At 44.0% G+C, this 12,554-nt stretch overlaps 3 protein-coding genes across 8 annotated transcripts; 2 read left to right on the top strand and 1 right to left on the bottom strand.

The window, feature by feature from the left end:
• Positions 1 to 608: 608 nt before the first annotated feature.
• LOC118504670 (putative GPI-anchor transamidase) lies at positions 609 to 2,026 on the top strand. Its single transcript, XM_036039460.1, has 4 exons — positions 609 to 763; positions 825 to 1,544; positions 1,619 to 1,788; positions 1,893 to 2,026. Exons 1-4 carry the CDS (start codon positions 698 to 700, stop codon positions 1,972 to 1,974), a joined length of 1,038 nt encoding a protein of 345 aa, XP_035895353.1. The 5' UTR covers positions 609 to 697; the 3' UTR covers positions 1,975 to 2,026.
• Positions 1,794 to 4,021, bottom strand: LOC118504669 (ataxin-10). Of its 2 annotated transcripts, none has more exons than XM_036039458.1 (5): positions 3,934 to 4,021; positions 3,561 to 3,780; positions 2,629 to 3,464; positions 2,286 to 2,552; positions 1,794 to 2,206 (listed from the first exon to the last, which is right to left on the bottom strand). In XM_036039458.1, the coding sequence occupies exons 2-5, from the start codon at positions 3,635 to 3,637 to the stop codon at positions 2,037 to 2,039; spliced, it is 1,350 nt and encodes a 449-aa protein (XP_035895351.1). In that variant the 5' UTR covers positions 3,638 to 3,780; positions 3,934 to 4,021; the 3' UTR covers positions 1,794 to 2,036. The 2 variants fall into 2 exon arrangements, with proteins under 2 accessions (XP_035895351.1, XP_035895352.1); XM_036039459.1 differs by lacking the exon at positions 3,934 to 4,021 and adding an exon at positions 3,864 to 3,926.
• Positions 4,022 to 5,488: 1,467 nt separating this feature from the next.
• On the top strand, positions 5,489 to 11,727 carry LOC118504665. Of its 5 annotated transcripts, XM_036039447.1 has the most exons (6): positions 5,507 to 5,883; positions 5,965 to 9,925; positions 10,332 to 10,505; positions 10,618 to 10,839; positions 10,912 to 11,581; positions 11,653 to 11,727. In XM_036039447.1, exons 1-2 carry the CDS (start codon positions 5,583 to 5,585, stop codon positions 6,852 to 6,854), a joined length of 1,191 nt encoding a protein of 396 aa, XP_035895340.1. In that variant the 5' UTR covers positions 5,507 to 5,582; the 3' UTR covers positions 6,855 to 9,925; positions 10,332 to 10,505; positions 10,618 to 10,839; positions 10,912 to 11,581; positions 11,653 to 11,727. The 5 variants fall into 5 exon arrangements, 2 of the variants coding, with proteins under 2 accessions (XP_035895341.1, XP_035895340.1); XM_036039448.1 differs by having other exon boundaries at positions 5,489 to 5,883; positions 10,618 to 11,581; XR_004905331.1 differs by lacking the exons at positions 5,507 to 5,883; positions 5,965 to 9,925 and adding an exon at positions 10,033 to 10,074 and having other exon boundaries at positions 10,618 to 11,581.
• The last annotated feature ends 827 nt before the right edge of the window (positions 11,728 to 12,554 follow it).

Here is a 12,554-nt window from a genome sequence, read left to right as displayed (position 1 = left end):
GCAAACAAACAAGTGAGACGGGAACTATGGTACGTAGGATCTTCCGTACTGCTCACTCGCACAGGGGGTACGGCAATAAGGCGGTGAACTTAACGAAGCTCGTCACATGCACTATCCAAAACCCCTAGAGAGAGAATGAAGTGGAAGTTTTGGTACAAATTAAAGTTTTATAATTACGTTTGGATAATGTATTTGATGGTATGGAAATTTAAGGCATTTTGTGTGTTATTGTGATGCTTACCTTTTTTTATTTAACGCAGTGACAAAAATAATATAAAATAGAGTATAAAATAATATAATGATTGTGATACTTTTCTTCAGTCCTTCCTATTGCAAATAAATATTTTGTGATTCAGTGTACCAGTTTTAAATTCTCATCTAAATTGTTTTTCTGGGTCTTCGAGAAAAAATAAAACCAAGAATTTTAAAGATGGTGACATATCAAGAACCTAAAGATCCCAGTTTTTTATTAAATTGGCAAATTATTATTTAAAATGCAAAAGACTTCCAAATTCAGTGAAGCTAATTCAAAATTAAATTTTGCTAAATAAGGCCCACGTGTGGACACCGCCAATAAACGTTTGAAGTTTTTCTTTCGTTAAGAAATGTCAACGATCAATTGACGTCTCTTTCGTTAAGTGTCTGTTTTGTTTTGGTTACCGCCCGGTTCCAGGTAGTGCAGTTTTGTACGGGAAAAATGTTGTTTCTGAAGGCGATTTTACTTATCTGTGCGATTAATATCGTTTCCGGCAATGAAATCGAAGTATACTGCTATAAAACAAGTACAACAATGGAATATTAATCAGGTTCTTTTGTGATTTTAGCTACCCTCCAAGTTTGTGACAAGCAGCTCGCATACCAACAACTGGGCAGTGCTGGTGGACACTTCTCGGTTTTGGTTCAACTATCGCCACATCGCAAACGTCCTGTCCGTGTATCGGTCAGTAAAGCGACTTGGCATACCGGACAGCCAGATACTGCTCATGGTCGCCGATGATATGGCGTGCAATGCACGCAATCCACGCCCAGCCACCGTTTTCAACAATGCCAAACAGCACATCAACGTGTACGGGTCGGACGTGGAAGTGGATTACCGTGGGTACGAGGTTACGGTGGAAAATTTTGTACGGTTACTGACGGGCCGGAACGAAAATGGTACCGCCCGCTCGAAACGGCTGCTGTCCGATTCGGGTAGCAACGTGTTGATCTACCTGACCGGGCACGGTGGAGATGGATTCCTTAAGTTCCAGGACTCGGAAGAGATCACCAATCAAGAGCTGGCGGATGCGATCGAGCAGATGTGGCAGAAGCAACGGTACAACGAGCTGTTCTTCATGATCGACACATGTCAGGCCGCGTCGATGTACGAAAAGTTCTACTCACCGAACATACTGGCGGTGGCGAGCAGTCTGGTTGGAGAGGACTCGCTGTCCCACCATATCGATCCTGCCATCGGAGTGTACATCATCGACCGCTACACGTACAATGCGCTCGAGTTTCTGGAGCGGGTCGAATGGAACAGCAAGAAAACGATGGGAGATTTCGTAAGTTCAACCACGGCACAGTTCTCTCTTATACGTTCGCTACAGTAGCGTCATTTTCCTTCTTTTTTTCCCAGCTATCTGTGTGTCCCAAGCGGGCCTGCATTTCCACGGTAGGCGTCAGGAAGGACCTCTACCCGAAAGATCCGTTCAAAGTTCCAATTACGGATTTCTTTGGCTCTATCCGGCCGACTGAAATTTCATCGGATGTAGTCAACGTGACGCTGTCAACCATTCCAGAAACAATGTATGTAAAGCACTGCAAATACTCTTACAATTTTATTGGGTAATGGGTATTGAATGTACGTATCGTACATGCGCCGATGTTTGTCCCTCTTCCCTCAATTTCAGATCATCGCCAAAGCCTGTCAGTAAGCCAAACGCTCAACTGCTGTACGAACAGTTTCCGACCAAACTGTTCGCCCGTTCCTAGTCAACCAACGGGGCAAGATAGCAAATAAAAGATCAAAAAAATAGCAGCCTTACGGAGAAAAACTACTTTTTGCCTCGGGCATTTTCACTGATTCGAATCGTGCCGGACTTGTACTCCGTGATGAGCGCATTTTCGGCATCGCCCAGCTTCTTCAGTCCCGCTATGAACTGCTGATTTTCCGGATTATCGTCACACAGATTGCGGATCGCCAGAATGCTCCATTCCTTAATGACTGTTGAAAAGCAGAGAAGAGAAGAACTTATAAGAATTGAAAGAGTTAGGAACCGCGCAGATTCCTGATCGTTTCTTACGCGGATTGCGAGCGTCCAGATTGGTGCATTCAAGTATCGCTGCCATGATGTCCATCTCACGGGCAAGCTTTTGATTTTTCTTCGACTTGTAGGACAAATTGGCCAACGCTTTTACCACTGCCGACCGCAATGAGTACGAAATCTGCGTCTCAATGTCCAGCTCACTGTCGCCTTGCTTGATTTTCAAGATTTCCTCTATTTTCTGCACCGGGGTGAACATGTTCTTCGTTTCGGACTTGCCCAGCAGCTGCATTTGGCGCAAAAGACCTAAAACCGGGGAACACAGTTTACAGTGGAATCATCAACCGTAGAAGACGCTCGCCGCGATCGGACGCACGCTTACAGCCAAAGTTTAAAAATAACCCTCCGTCATGGCGCAGAAACGATCCATATGGTTCCACGCACGTCGCATCCGCTAGCAGCACCAGCAGCGTAAACGCTTCCTCCGTGTCCTGGGCATCGAGCTGCACATTGTCCGTCTTGAGAATCATGTCCGATTTTTTCTTAAACTCAGCCAACAGATGCTTAAACACATCCGGATGGATCGGATGAATGCGCCGGTCATCCTGCCGTATGTACTCGATGAGGTACCGGAAAAGCAGCATCCGTTTGCTAGCATCCATCGTCTCCAGCACCTGCACCATCTCGTTGCTTTCCGCTATTAGATACTCCAGGAATATGCACACAAACTCCGGCACTTCGGTTTGTGCCAAACGGTTCGCTTCAACATTGTCCAACAGACGGTTCAAAATGTCGGCCAACTCCAGGCTTACGGTCTTGTAGATGAACCCGTTGTACAAAATCATAGCCGCCGCGTTCGCGTACCCTCCGTTGGAAGACACACTGGTGTGCAGAAACGTGTGCATGAACGTAATGATCCGTTCCTGATTGCAAGTGTTCTGCACGCACAGGTTGGCCAGCAGCTGTAGACAGTTGTTGCGGACATTTAGCGGTACGGTGCCTTTCTCGTTCACCAGCATGTCACGCACGCGTTCCAGGAATTCCACCCGGGCAACGATTGCGTTCTGAAACGATTCTCCCCGGGCGCAGGCCCGTTTCAGCAGGTTCAAGCACTTGATGGCCACACGATTCACGACCTCGTCTTCCGACTCATGGCAAGCGTAAAAACTTTCTATAATTGTGGAGACTTCCCGACGGAACGTGTCTATCTCGGCATCGCTGAGGAGCAGGGTCATAAAAAAAGGCCATTAAAAATGAAATGATGGTGCCCAACCACGTTTCGCTCATCTACAGAGCGGAATTGAATTGCATTACCTTATATTCAACGAGTTTAGCGCATCCAGCACTTTATTATAGTTTTTATCCGTAATATTTTGCTTAATATCAATCATCTTGATAAGTCTGAAATACTTCCCGAACCGATTGAAGCTGTGTCGCTGGAGAAGCTACAGAATGCAGGGGGCAGAACACTTCGAAGCCACTGTGCTCATAAAACATTCATCTGTCAAATTTGACCTCTGCGAGCGAGCTGTGCCTTTGTTTGGAAAGATAAATATACAATCATAATTGAAATTGACCTTATTTTATATCGAATCGTTAAAATTAGCATTCACGCACTGGTAAAGATATTTTTCTATGCACGTTTTGAGTTAAAAAAGTTAATTTTAAATTATATTTGAATGTTTACCTTTTATTTCCTCTTTGTCAAATGACAACAACGAAGGAAACGAGATGGGACGTTAATTAGAAAGAGACGATGCGATAAAACCCAATCCCCAAGTACCAATGCGAGCCCAACTCTACATTGCTTCTTTTTACGTACGCTTTAAGTCCTTAATAATACTACTATTAAGGGCTAAATTTTGAATAGATGCCCCCCCTCATGGGGGGACTCACGGGCACTCATTTTTACAAGTGAGTTAAAATAGTTACACAAAAGTATATCTTTTTCAGACTTATTACTATAATTATTTATTTATTTACTATTTATTATTATTATAAATTATTCTTACAACAATTTTTAACACTTTTTAACACAGGGAGGTTTTTTTAAACACAATCTCAACAACAACCGCAACGCCTGCCCTTGCTGACTTCCTGACTTACTTTCCCTGTACGTGGGTAGTTCTGTTATGTGTATGGGAAGACGTTCCGTTCCGGACGGGATTCGATACCCGACCTGCCGTGTGGAGAACGGCTACTGCCATGGCCACCGGATCAGTCGTAAAACTAATACATCCGAATTTTGGTGAGGATTCTTATTTTCGAAGCTCTGTCTCTTTCGCACCAAACTACGAACGTCAGTTAAGTTGCAGAAATGAAACAGCCCTTTTGCTTGTTGGACAGTAATGAAAGCTTTAGTTTTTGTAGCGTTGAACGTGATAAAAAAAACTTAATATCGATATTAAAATATTATCCGGAAAAAGCAGTATCACTTTGACTGGCGTTTGCGAGAAAAAAGTGCAAAAAAAAATAAAATAATTTAATCAAAATGGCCGGGCTTAACAGTGGGAGATCGAAAAGGAACTCATCACCCAAGAAGCCTACCCTCAGTGACGGATGCAGCTCCTTGATGGTCCTTATCAGAATGAAGCAGAACAAAATGAAAGCAAAATGAGAAGAGTCCCAACACGCCAAATCTGCTGATCGGGCCAGAACCAGCCTAGCCTAGCGCAACGGAACTTACAGGAAGGTACCCCTCTGTCGATATGCAGGAGGACCCTTTAAAACTCGAGGTCTCAAGTATCTGCTTAGCTTGCCTCTACTATGATCCGCCCATGCGCGTGGAAATTAGTTTACCAAAGGAACCTAGTCTTCTGAAGATAGTCTGAGAGTTTTAAGGACCTCTCAGTCATAGCGATCCTGTCCTCCAAGGATTCTCGTCTACCAAGAAATTCTTTGATAGGGCCTCATTGACCAAGGGGCCTTTTCTTGTAAGGTGTCTTGTTGTCCACGATGCTCACAAGACGGCAATTTAGCCGTTTCTGGTCTAACCAGTTTAATTACCTCCATCCAGAATATGTAGCAATAGTAATATGGTAATAGGCCTGCGAAAATCTCTTCTGCACTACTTTTCATACGTTACACATATTTTTTGCTCACTACTGTAATGTGCTGTATATGCCCTTCCCTAAAAAGAGGAGGAGCCAAAGGATGCTTCTTGCAAACATGCGCAATAGGCACACGCTTCAAAGCTTTCAGTTCAAATGCAGTGCCAACGTGCGTTACGATTTTTCAATTCTGCATTTGTGCTCCGGAAACCAAACCGATAAGAAGGTTTCTTAGACCCAAAGGGGAATTAAAGTGGTAAAACATAAGTAAGTGCTCCGGTGTCCAATGGAAGGTAGTGCAAACAGTGATATCGACATGTCCAAGCTTGGTGCTTTGGCTAAAGGACTGTTGACTACGTTCGAAAGTGCCAATGCCAGCCTTATGGCATCAGCGCTGGTAACAACGGCGGTGCAGTTTGCAGCGGGCAAAGAAGTGTCCGATACACTGCTGCGCCACAGTGAGTGCGAAGTGCAACCGGAAGCTTGCTTTAGCCGCAGTCCGATGCAGGATCTGTCCGACGAGGATATGTCGGATTTTTCCTCCAACGAAAGTGATGGCATGGAGGAGCTGGATTTGAAAAATGCTGGTTAGTGCTTTTGTTTGCCGTGGAAGTTGTGCCGAAAGTGTAGAGCTTTGTTTCGTCTCCCGTTTCTCTATACTCTCGTAGGCCATGTCCGCAGTGCGGATGAAGATGGGTGCGGCCAAGCTGTGGATACCAGTGGATCACTTGTGTCGGTAATGCCGGTACTGAATCTATCCGGTACCAAGCTTGGCATCGGTGGCAGTGGTTCCGGTGCGGTCGTGCGCAAGATGTTCACCAACACGAGAGAGCGTTGGCGCCAGCAGAATGTGTCGGGTGCGTTTGCCGAGCTGCGAAAGCTCGTACCGACACATCCGCCGGATAAGAAGCTGTCTAAGAACGAAATTCTTCGCATGGCCATACGCTACATACGGCTGCTAACGAATGTGCTCGAGTGGCAGAAGAAGCAGGAGGCTAACGATCGTACGCCGCTAAAGCAACGCAGCACGCAACAGCAGCTTCAGCAGCTTATGCAAGGCTCCACAAACCACATTGGACAGCACTCGAACAACGAGAACCATTTCACGGGCAACTACCGCGAGAATGGTAACAATCTGCTGATGATCGTTAGCCCGAAATCGTTCGCCAAATCAGCCAGCACGACCGGTCGCACCGGAAGGCTGGAATCGAAGGTAGAACAGTGTGTGGAGATCGAAAAAATCAAGCTGGTGAGCAAGTTGTGCCCGGCGGGGAAGCTAGCCAAACCGGGCACTACGAGTCTGGCTTCTACCAAAAATCGACGCAAAACGATCAACAGTGGAGGATTGCCATTCCGGTCCGGGTTGCACATCAAGACGGATCTGATGGCACTGTCGCAACCGTGCGGTATGCTACCTACGATTATGGAGAACGAAATTAAGCGTGAGCTGACACACCATGGGCAAATGGTTACGATTGATGGAGACGGTCCCAGTCGGGTGGATGGAATGGCCCCGTCAAAGAGGGCCAATGAAAAGGGGTTGGAAAAGCCAAAATAAATGGGTAACATAGCAATGGTATGGAAATGATGGTGGGACACGAAGGTGTTTGTGCTTATAAAATGCTACATATCTACAGGATTACCACTAATCAACGCTAAATATATTGTTTTGAATTTAATTATGCTTTTTCGATGTTTTCTAATCAAAAACTGTTTAATACCAGCCACATTATGACTACTATACTGGAACTTACAGAACTGTTCATTACAATTAAAGCCTTATCTCATGGTTGTCTTGTGGGATATTTCTTTATCAGGATGACGATATCTGATTTTTTTTTGCTCGTCTGATATTGAAAACTTGGAATCTTAAACTTCTTCTTTTTTGGCACTACAACCGTGAGAGGTCTGCTATTTTTGGCTTCCTTGACTTGATTTTACCCGTAGCTGGATAGGCAGTCCTACGTACGGGGAGGCGATCTGGATGGAATTTGAAACGTTATTCGCCTCGGCCACCACAATTGAACACATTTTTAGAACTTATTTAAAAACCTTAAAGAACTTTCACATACGCCTCTGAGACATGGACTCTATCCAAAAACTGACGAAGCCCTCTTAGACGCGTTCGAGAGAAAGATGCTCAGAAGGATTTTTGGTCCCGTATTTGTGGAAGAACAATGGAGGAGCCGCTACAATGACGAGTTCTACGAGCTGTACGATGATCTCACCATCGTGGAGTGAATAAGAATCGCCAGGCTTCGGTGGGCTGGCCACGTCATGAGAATGACACCGGACGACCCAGCCCGTAAAGTCCTTTTAGGCCGTCCACGGATAACGGATTGGCAGACGACGGCGCTAAACCGTGAGCGGTATCGAGGATTGTTGCTGCAGGCCAAGACCGCAAAGTGGCTGTAACGCCTGATAAGTAAGTAAGTAAGTAAGTAAAGAACTTTGTAGTGGTTGACCCATATATTAAATCAGGACGCATTACGGCATGGGAATCCTTGTTGAATAAACACCTGAGGTTGAGAAGATATTTTAAGACCCTTGAAAAGAGTTCAAAATTCCTTCGGTAGGTTTCAATGCTTCATCCGTCGGGGAAGTGATAGAGAAAGGAATTTATTCCTGATGCTTTGCATTAAAGAAAAGCCTAACTTTGGATGATGCTGAAGATAAAACTACTTCAGATAACTCATTGGATCGAACTTTACTAGAATCCTACGTTCTAGCAGCATTCAAACATAATTGTCTTTAATTTTTGCTTAAATAATTGTACAGTACTCAGCAGCTATTTGTAAGCTTTGGTGATCAGTTGTAAGCTTGTAGCTTGTTCAATCGATGACGCTTCTATCTTTGGAAGGATTTTCTTATTTGCATTTTGTCCATTCTGATTGATAGGCGACAACGAAGCCGGTTTTCATAAAGGGGTTCAAATGCCATCTGGACCGTTCCCCCTTAGTGAAGACTTGGCTACCCAACTTTGTGTTATCATTAAGTCTAGTAAGTCTGAAATGGCAGACATGATCTTATAGCTCGTTAGGCCAAGAATAGAGAAAGAGAGAGAATCATTCTGATTCAGAGAGACGTTTATCAATCAGCACGGCATATTCTAGATACTTTTGACCTAGATGCAACTTTCATCGCGATAAAACTTCCAGTCGTAAAGGCGGTTTCCTCTGATTTCCTGATAAATTTCGGCAGAAATTGAAAAGTCGTCCTGTGACTTTTTTTTTGTATGCCATTCTGTACAATTAAGAACATGCCACTAAATTCTAATATCATCAGGATATGACTAACTATCTTCAAATGCGCCCTCGATTATTTGGCCATAGCTACTCCAAATTGATGAATAACGTTGTAATAGTTTGTCTATACTGTAGGGGGATAGATGCTCACCAATATACCCAATAAATAATATATTTTGTAATGATACATCCAGCAAACCCGCAAATCATCAAACCCTGTCACTAGAGTTGAAACATTTGCCCGGGAAGTCCTTTCCCTTGTACATTTTAAGCCACATACCTACAGTAAATTTCAACAAAGAAAGATATGCCGAGCTAAATTTTCCCCTGTTAAAAACGAACGATTGAAGTCGAAAAAACAAAATCCCACACCGTACTTTACTGACTAATCCATTTTCCCATCGATATCACATGAGCACTCTCGCATCAGCCTTTTATTTGCGTTAAAACCTCCAATTGAAATTCATTACACCCGCCGAGGAGCCCGGGACGATGATGGCACGTGTTTATCACATCGTTTGCCGTTCAAGTGACAAATAAGCTGAGAAGTGATGTGGCAAACCTGCCCGAAAATCTGGTCTGGTGTAGATAAGCGATTCAAGCCTCACCCTACTTGACTTCGTCTTCCGACCGGCGCGTCGGATGCCATGCCCACCAATGTTGGGCAAAAGTGTGCATCCGTCCTTCCGGCCTAGCTTCCGGTATATCCTTTCAATTAATTTCAAATGATGCTTCATGATGCTGATGCCACACGCCAATCCCCGACACGTGTCGTCACCTAACGTTATCGGTACCAGTGAGAAGCTAATAGGATAAAGATTAGTGAGTGTGTGTATGTATTGTTGGTTTATTTTATTGATTAGCACAAATCATAATTTAATGTAGCTCAGATAGTTTCATCCCCAACTCCCAGCTCCTAGGGGCTATGCATTTAAACGCACAACCGCAAATCGATCGTCCTTGAAACCACGCCCACTAAAAGTATTCACAACGGCGAGGCAGACATGTTTGCTGCCTGTTCCTTACTGCGGCAAGCCGAAAAGATTAAGTTGTACTGGTATTGAAATTCGAAAAAGGTACGATTTAGTAACAAAAAGTATGAAGAAAAGTGTGCAAAAACGGCTCGGTACGATAAGCACCGTAACCGGTGAACGGTCGAAGGATAAGGGCATTTAATCCGTTTTCATTTTTTTGCAAATTCCGCTGCTCGTCCTTTATCGGTTGTTTGTCCATTCTAATCAGATTTCCCGATGGGATGAAAATAAATTGCGCAAGATTGTATTTGGTAATCGATGTTTGGGGCATTTGCATGATTCGCGTGACAAGTTTGTGAACGGTGGTGATTAGTACATCAGCAACATTGGGAAACATGGATTGCCAACAGGTATCGCAGGAAGATTTTTATAAGTTTTATTAGAATGGGCCGTTTATGGTTTGGTAAAATCATGCTTTAAATTCAAAAGCAATAAACGATAGCTAAAGGAGGGCAGAAGAATACCCGGCAAACAATTCGGGTCAGTTTGTAGGTGAGGGGTATGTAGAAATCGTGCGAAAATGGGTGAAACTCGTGAGGGGCAATCTCGCTCGGGCGAACTAGCTGTTTTGCTCGTTGCAACGCATGCGCTGTGCTGTCTTTGAATGTGTGCGTGCGTCAAAAGCGAGCAAAACGCCGCTGTGTCAAAAAATGTGTAAACAAACTCAGTTGGAGTTCAGAAAAGTAAACATGCGCAATCCGCTTGGTTATGTGCAAAAATTCGTGAAATAATCTAAATATTCTTTATTTTGAACAGATCTTACTTATTACCGATATGTGCAGTGCCGTAGAATAACAAAAATTGCTTCAAAAAAGCTGTGTGTGTGGCTGATACTCCAGCATCTTTCCATGTGTGTAAACAACGCCAAGAGTATTACTGTTTTGTGATCATCATATTTCATTCGGATTGCACATTACCGGGCAGAAAAAGGTAACGTATTGTTTTCCATACTACTGTGTTCATAGCAACGCCTACTGTTATTTCATTTGCGCTCATATTACACCTTGTTTAACCTATTTTTTTTTCCTACCTCCACCCATAGCTTCAAGCAACCAATTTTGTACAGCATCCGCACGCTGTATGAAGGTGTAAAACAAATTTTCATCTGTAAGATGCTCTTCAAACCTGTCCAGTGACTCTTCGTTGCTTATATATTGCATCGGGATGGTTTGAGCATTGCGTCGCACGCCTTTCATCGGGTGTATTGTGGCCACTACCGCAGCCGTTTGGGCAGTTCGGGCATCCAGTTTTAATAATGAACATTGTGAACAAAAATCGTGCCCAGGACAAGTTATTTTTGCTTGAATTAACTCTGTGTTCTTATTTACATGAATAGATACGGTGGACGGATGAATGCTGCTTGCTGACGACTGCTCTTCGTGAAATGTTGATCCCGGTGATGAAACACACGGTTCCGGTGTCATGCTTGGTGACGGCTGAAGGGATCCTTGATGCACGACAGTCGTTTTTGCCGGTCGCGCAACGTCATGCGCGCATGAACCAGCAGCTGAAGCAACAGACGATTTCGGCGTCGCACTTGTAGTCGGCTGCGATCCTTGCATTTGTTCGTCAAACGATCCTAACGATCACGGAATGCCATCCACGGATCCAGCAGCGGGAATGACCGATGGTAGCGGCGTCGCACTTGTGGTCAGCTGCGATCCATGCGAACGCTTTAACGACAATGTCGCTAGTGGAACAACACGCACGGAACTAGCAGGCACAAGAATCATCCCACGTATCGCTTTCGTTGAGGGCTGCGATCCTCGCTTTTGTTCCATCGATCCTGCCGGACGCGTAGCGATATCCATGGAACCAGCATCGGGGGCAAGAGACGGTTCCGGCGTCGGTCTTGATGACGTTCGCGGTCCAAAAACACGGACGATCGCCCCTGTGGAGCATAATACAGCCGAAGGCAGTGGTTGCAGTGCAAAAAGGCGCCCTTTCTTTGGTGGTTCCGACATTATATTTTGGCTGAAATAATCAATCGTTTTATTATTTTTTATGTAAGTATGATAATAATTTGATTCATTGTCATGCACTTAATCTTACTTACTTTTATTTTTTTATTTTCCAGGTGAAACTGCTGAGTTGAATTTGAATGCTGCTTTGTGTTTTCAGCTGTGACTTACAATAAAGGGTAACAATCACACGCACAATGCCTCATTCATGCTAGATGACACGCACACACTGAAAGAAATCGCGGCAAAACAGCCAAGGGGCGAAATGGATGAAATGGGCGAAAAGCTGTCGAAATTTGAAAATCGTCATAAAACGCGTCTAAGTGATGGCTTTTATGACGGATTTTTGCTTCGGGATTTTTCCCCCATTTCGCTCGATTTCTACATACCCCTGGCCCTCAATCGTGCTAGCCGGGTAGGCTCTGTCGTTAGGGTAGGTCTGAAACCGTACGGATCCTTTAGGGACATCGATTCATAAATTCCATCAACAAAGAGAAACGGAAGGACATTAAAGTTGAGGATCAGATCACAGACTATGTCGAATGTTTGTCGTAATACTTCGACGGGATTCCAGATTCTCCAAGTCCAATGAAATACTCAATTGCTTTTAGCTAAATTCCTGAAATATGTTTTTTAATAAAGTCCTAGGAAGTATATTTTTTTTAATAAACTTTTTGTAAAAGACAGTCCCGAATTAAGTCCCATGGGAAGCCTTTTGTAGAATGAAGTTGGGAACCCTTACATATAGCCAAAGGTCAGTAGCTTCTATGTAAGTTCCCGAACCTGATGTCTGATCCCATTACATATGTTTATCCCTGTTTAAAAATTAATTTATGTAGTCAACTTTGTGGTAGTTACTAGAGCGGCATCATATCCAATCACGACTATACCGTTCTTGCTTCTGATCTGCTTTTCCAGCTATACTTAAATGCAAAGTCAAGGAAGCTTAAAATGCAAACAAGAGCAAATCGATTTAATCTTTTTGGCTTAGCGACCTTCAAGGTTGTGCTTGCCATTT

The sequence above is a fragment of the Anopheles stephensi genome, chromosome 2, assembly GCF_013141755.1.
Source record: "Anopheles stephensi strain Indian chromosome 2, UCI_ANSTEP_V1.0, whole genome shotgun sequence".
In the NCBI taxonomy this organism is placed as follows: Eukaryota; Metazoa; Arthropoda; class Insecta; order Diptera; family Culicidae; genus Anopheles; species Anopheles stephensi.
Note: the sequence above shows the minus strand (reverse complement) of the source record. Positions and strands in the feature narration are given on the sequence as shown.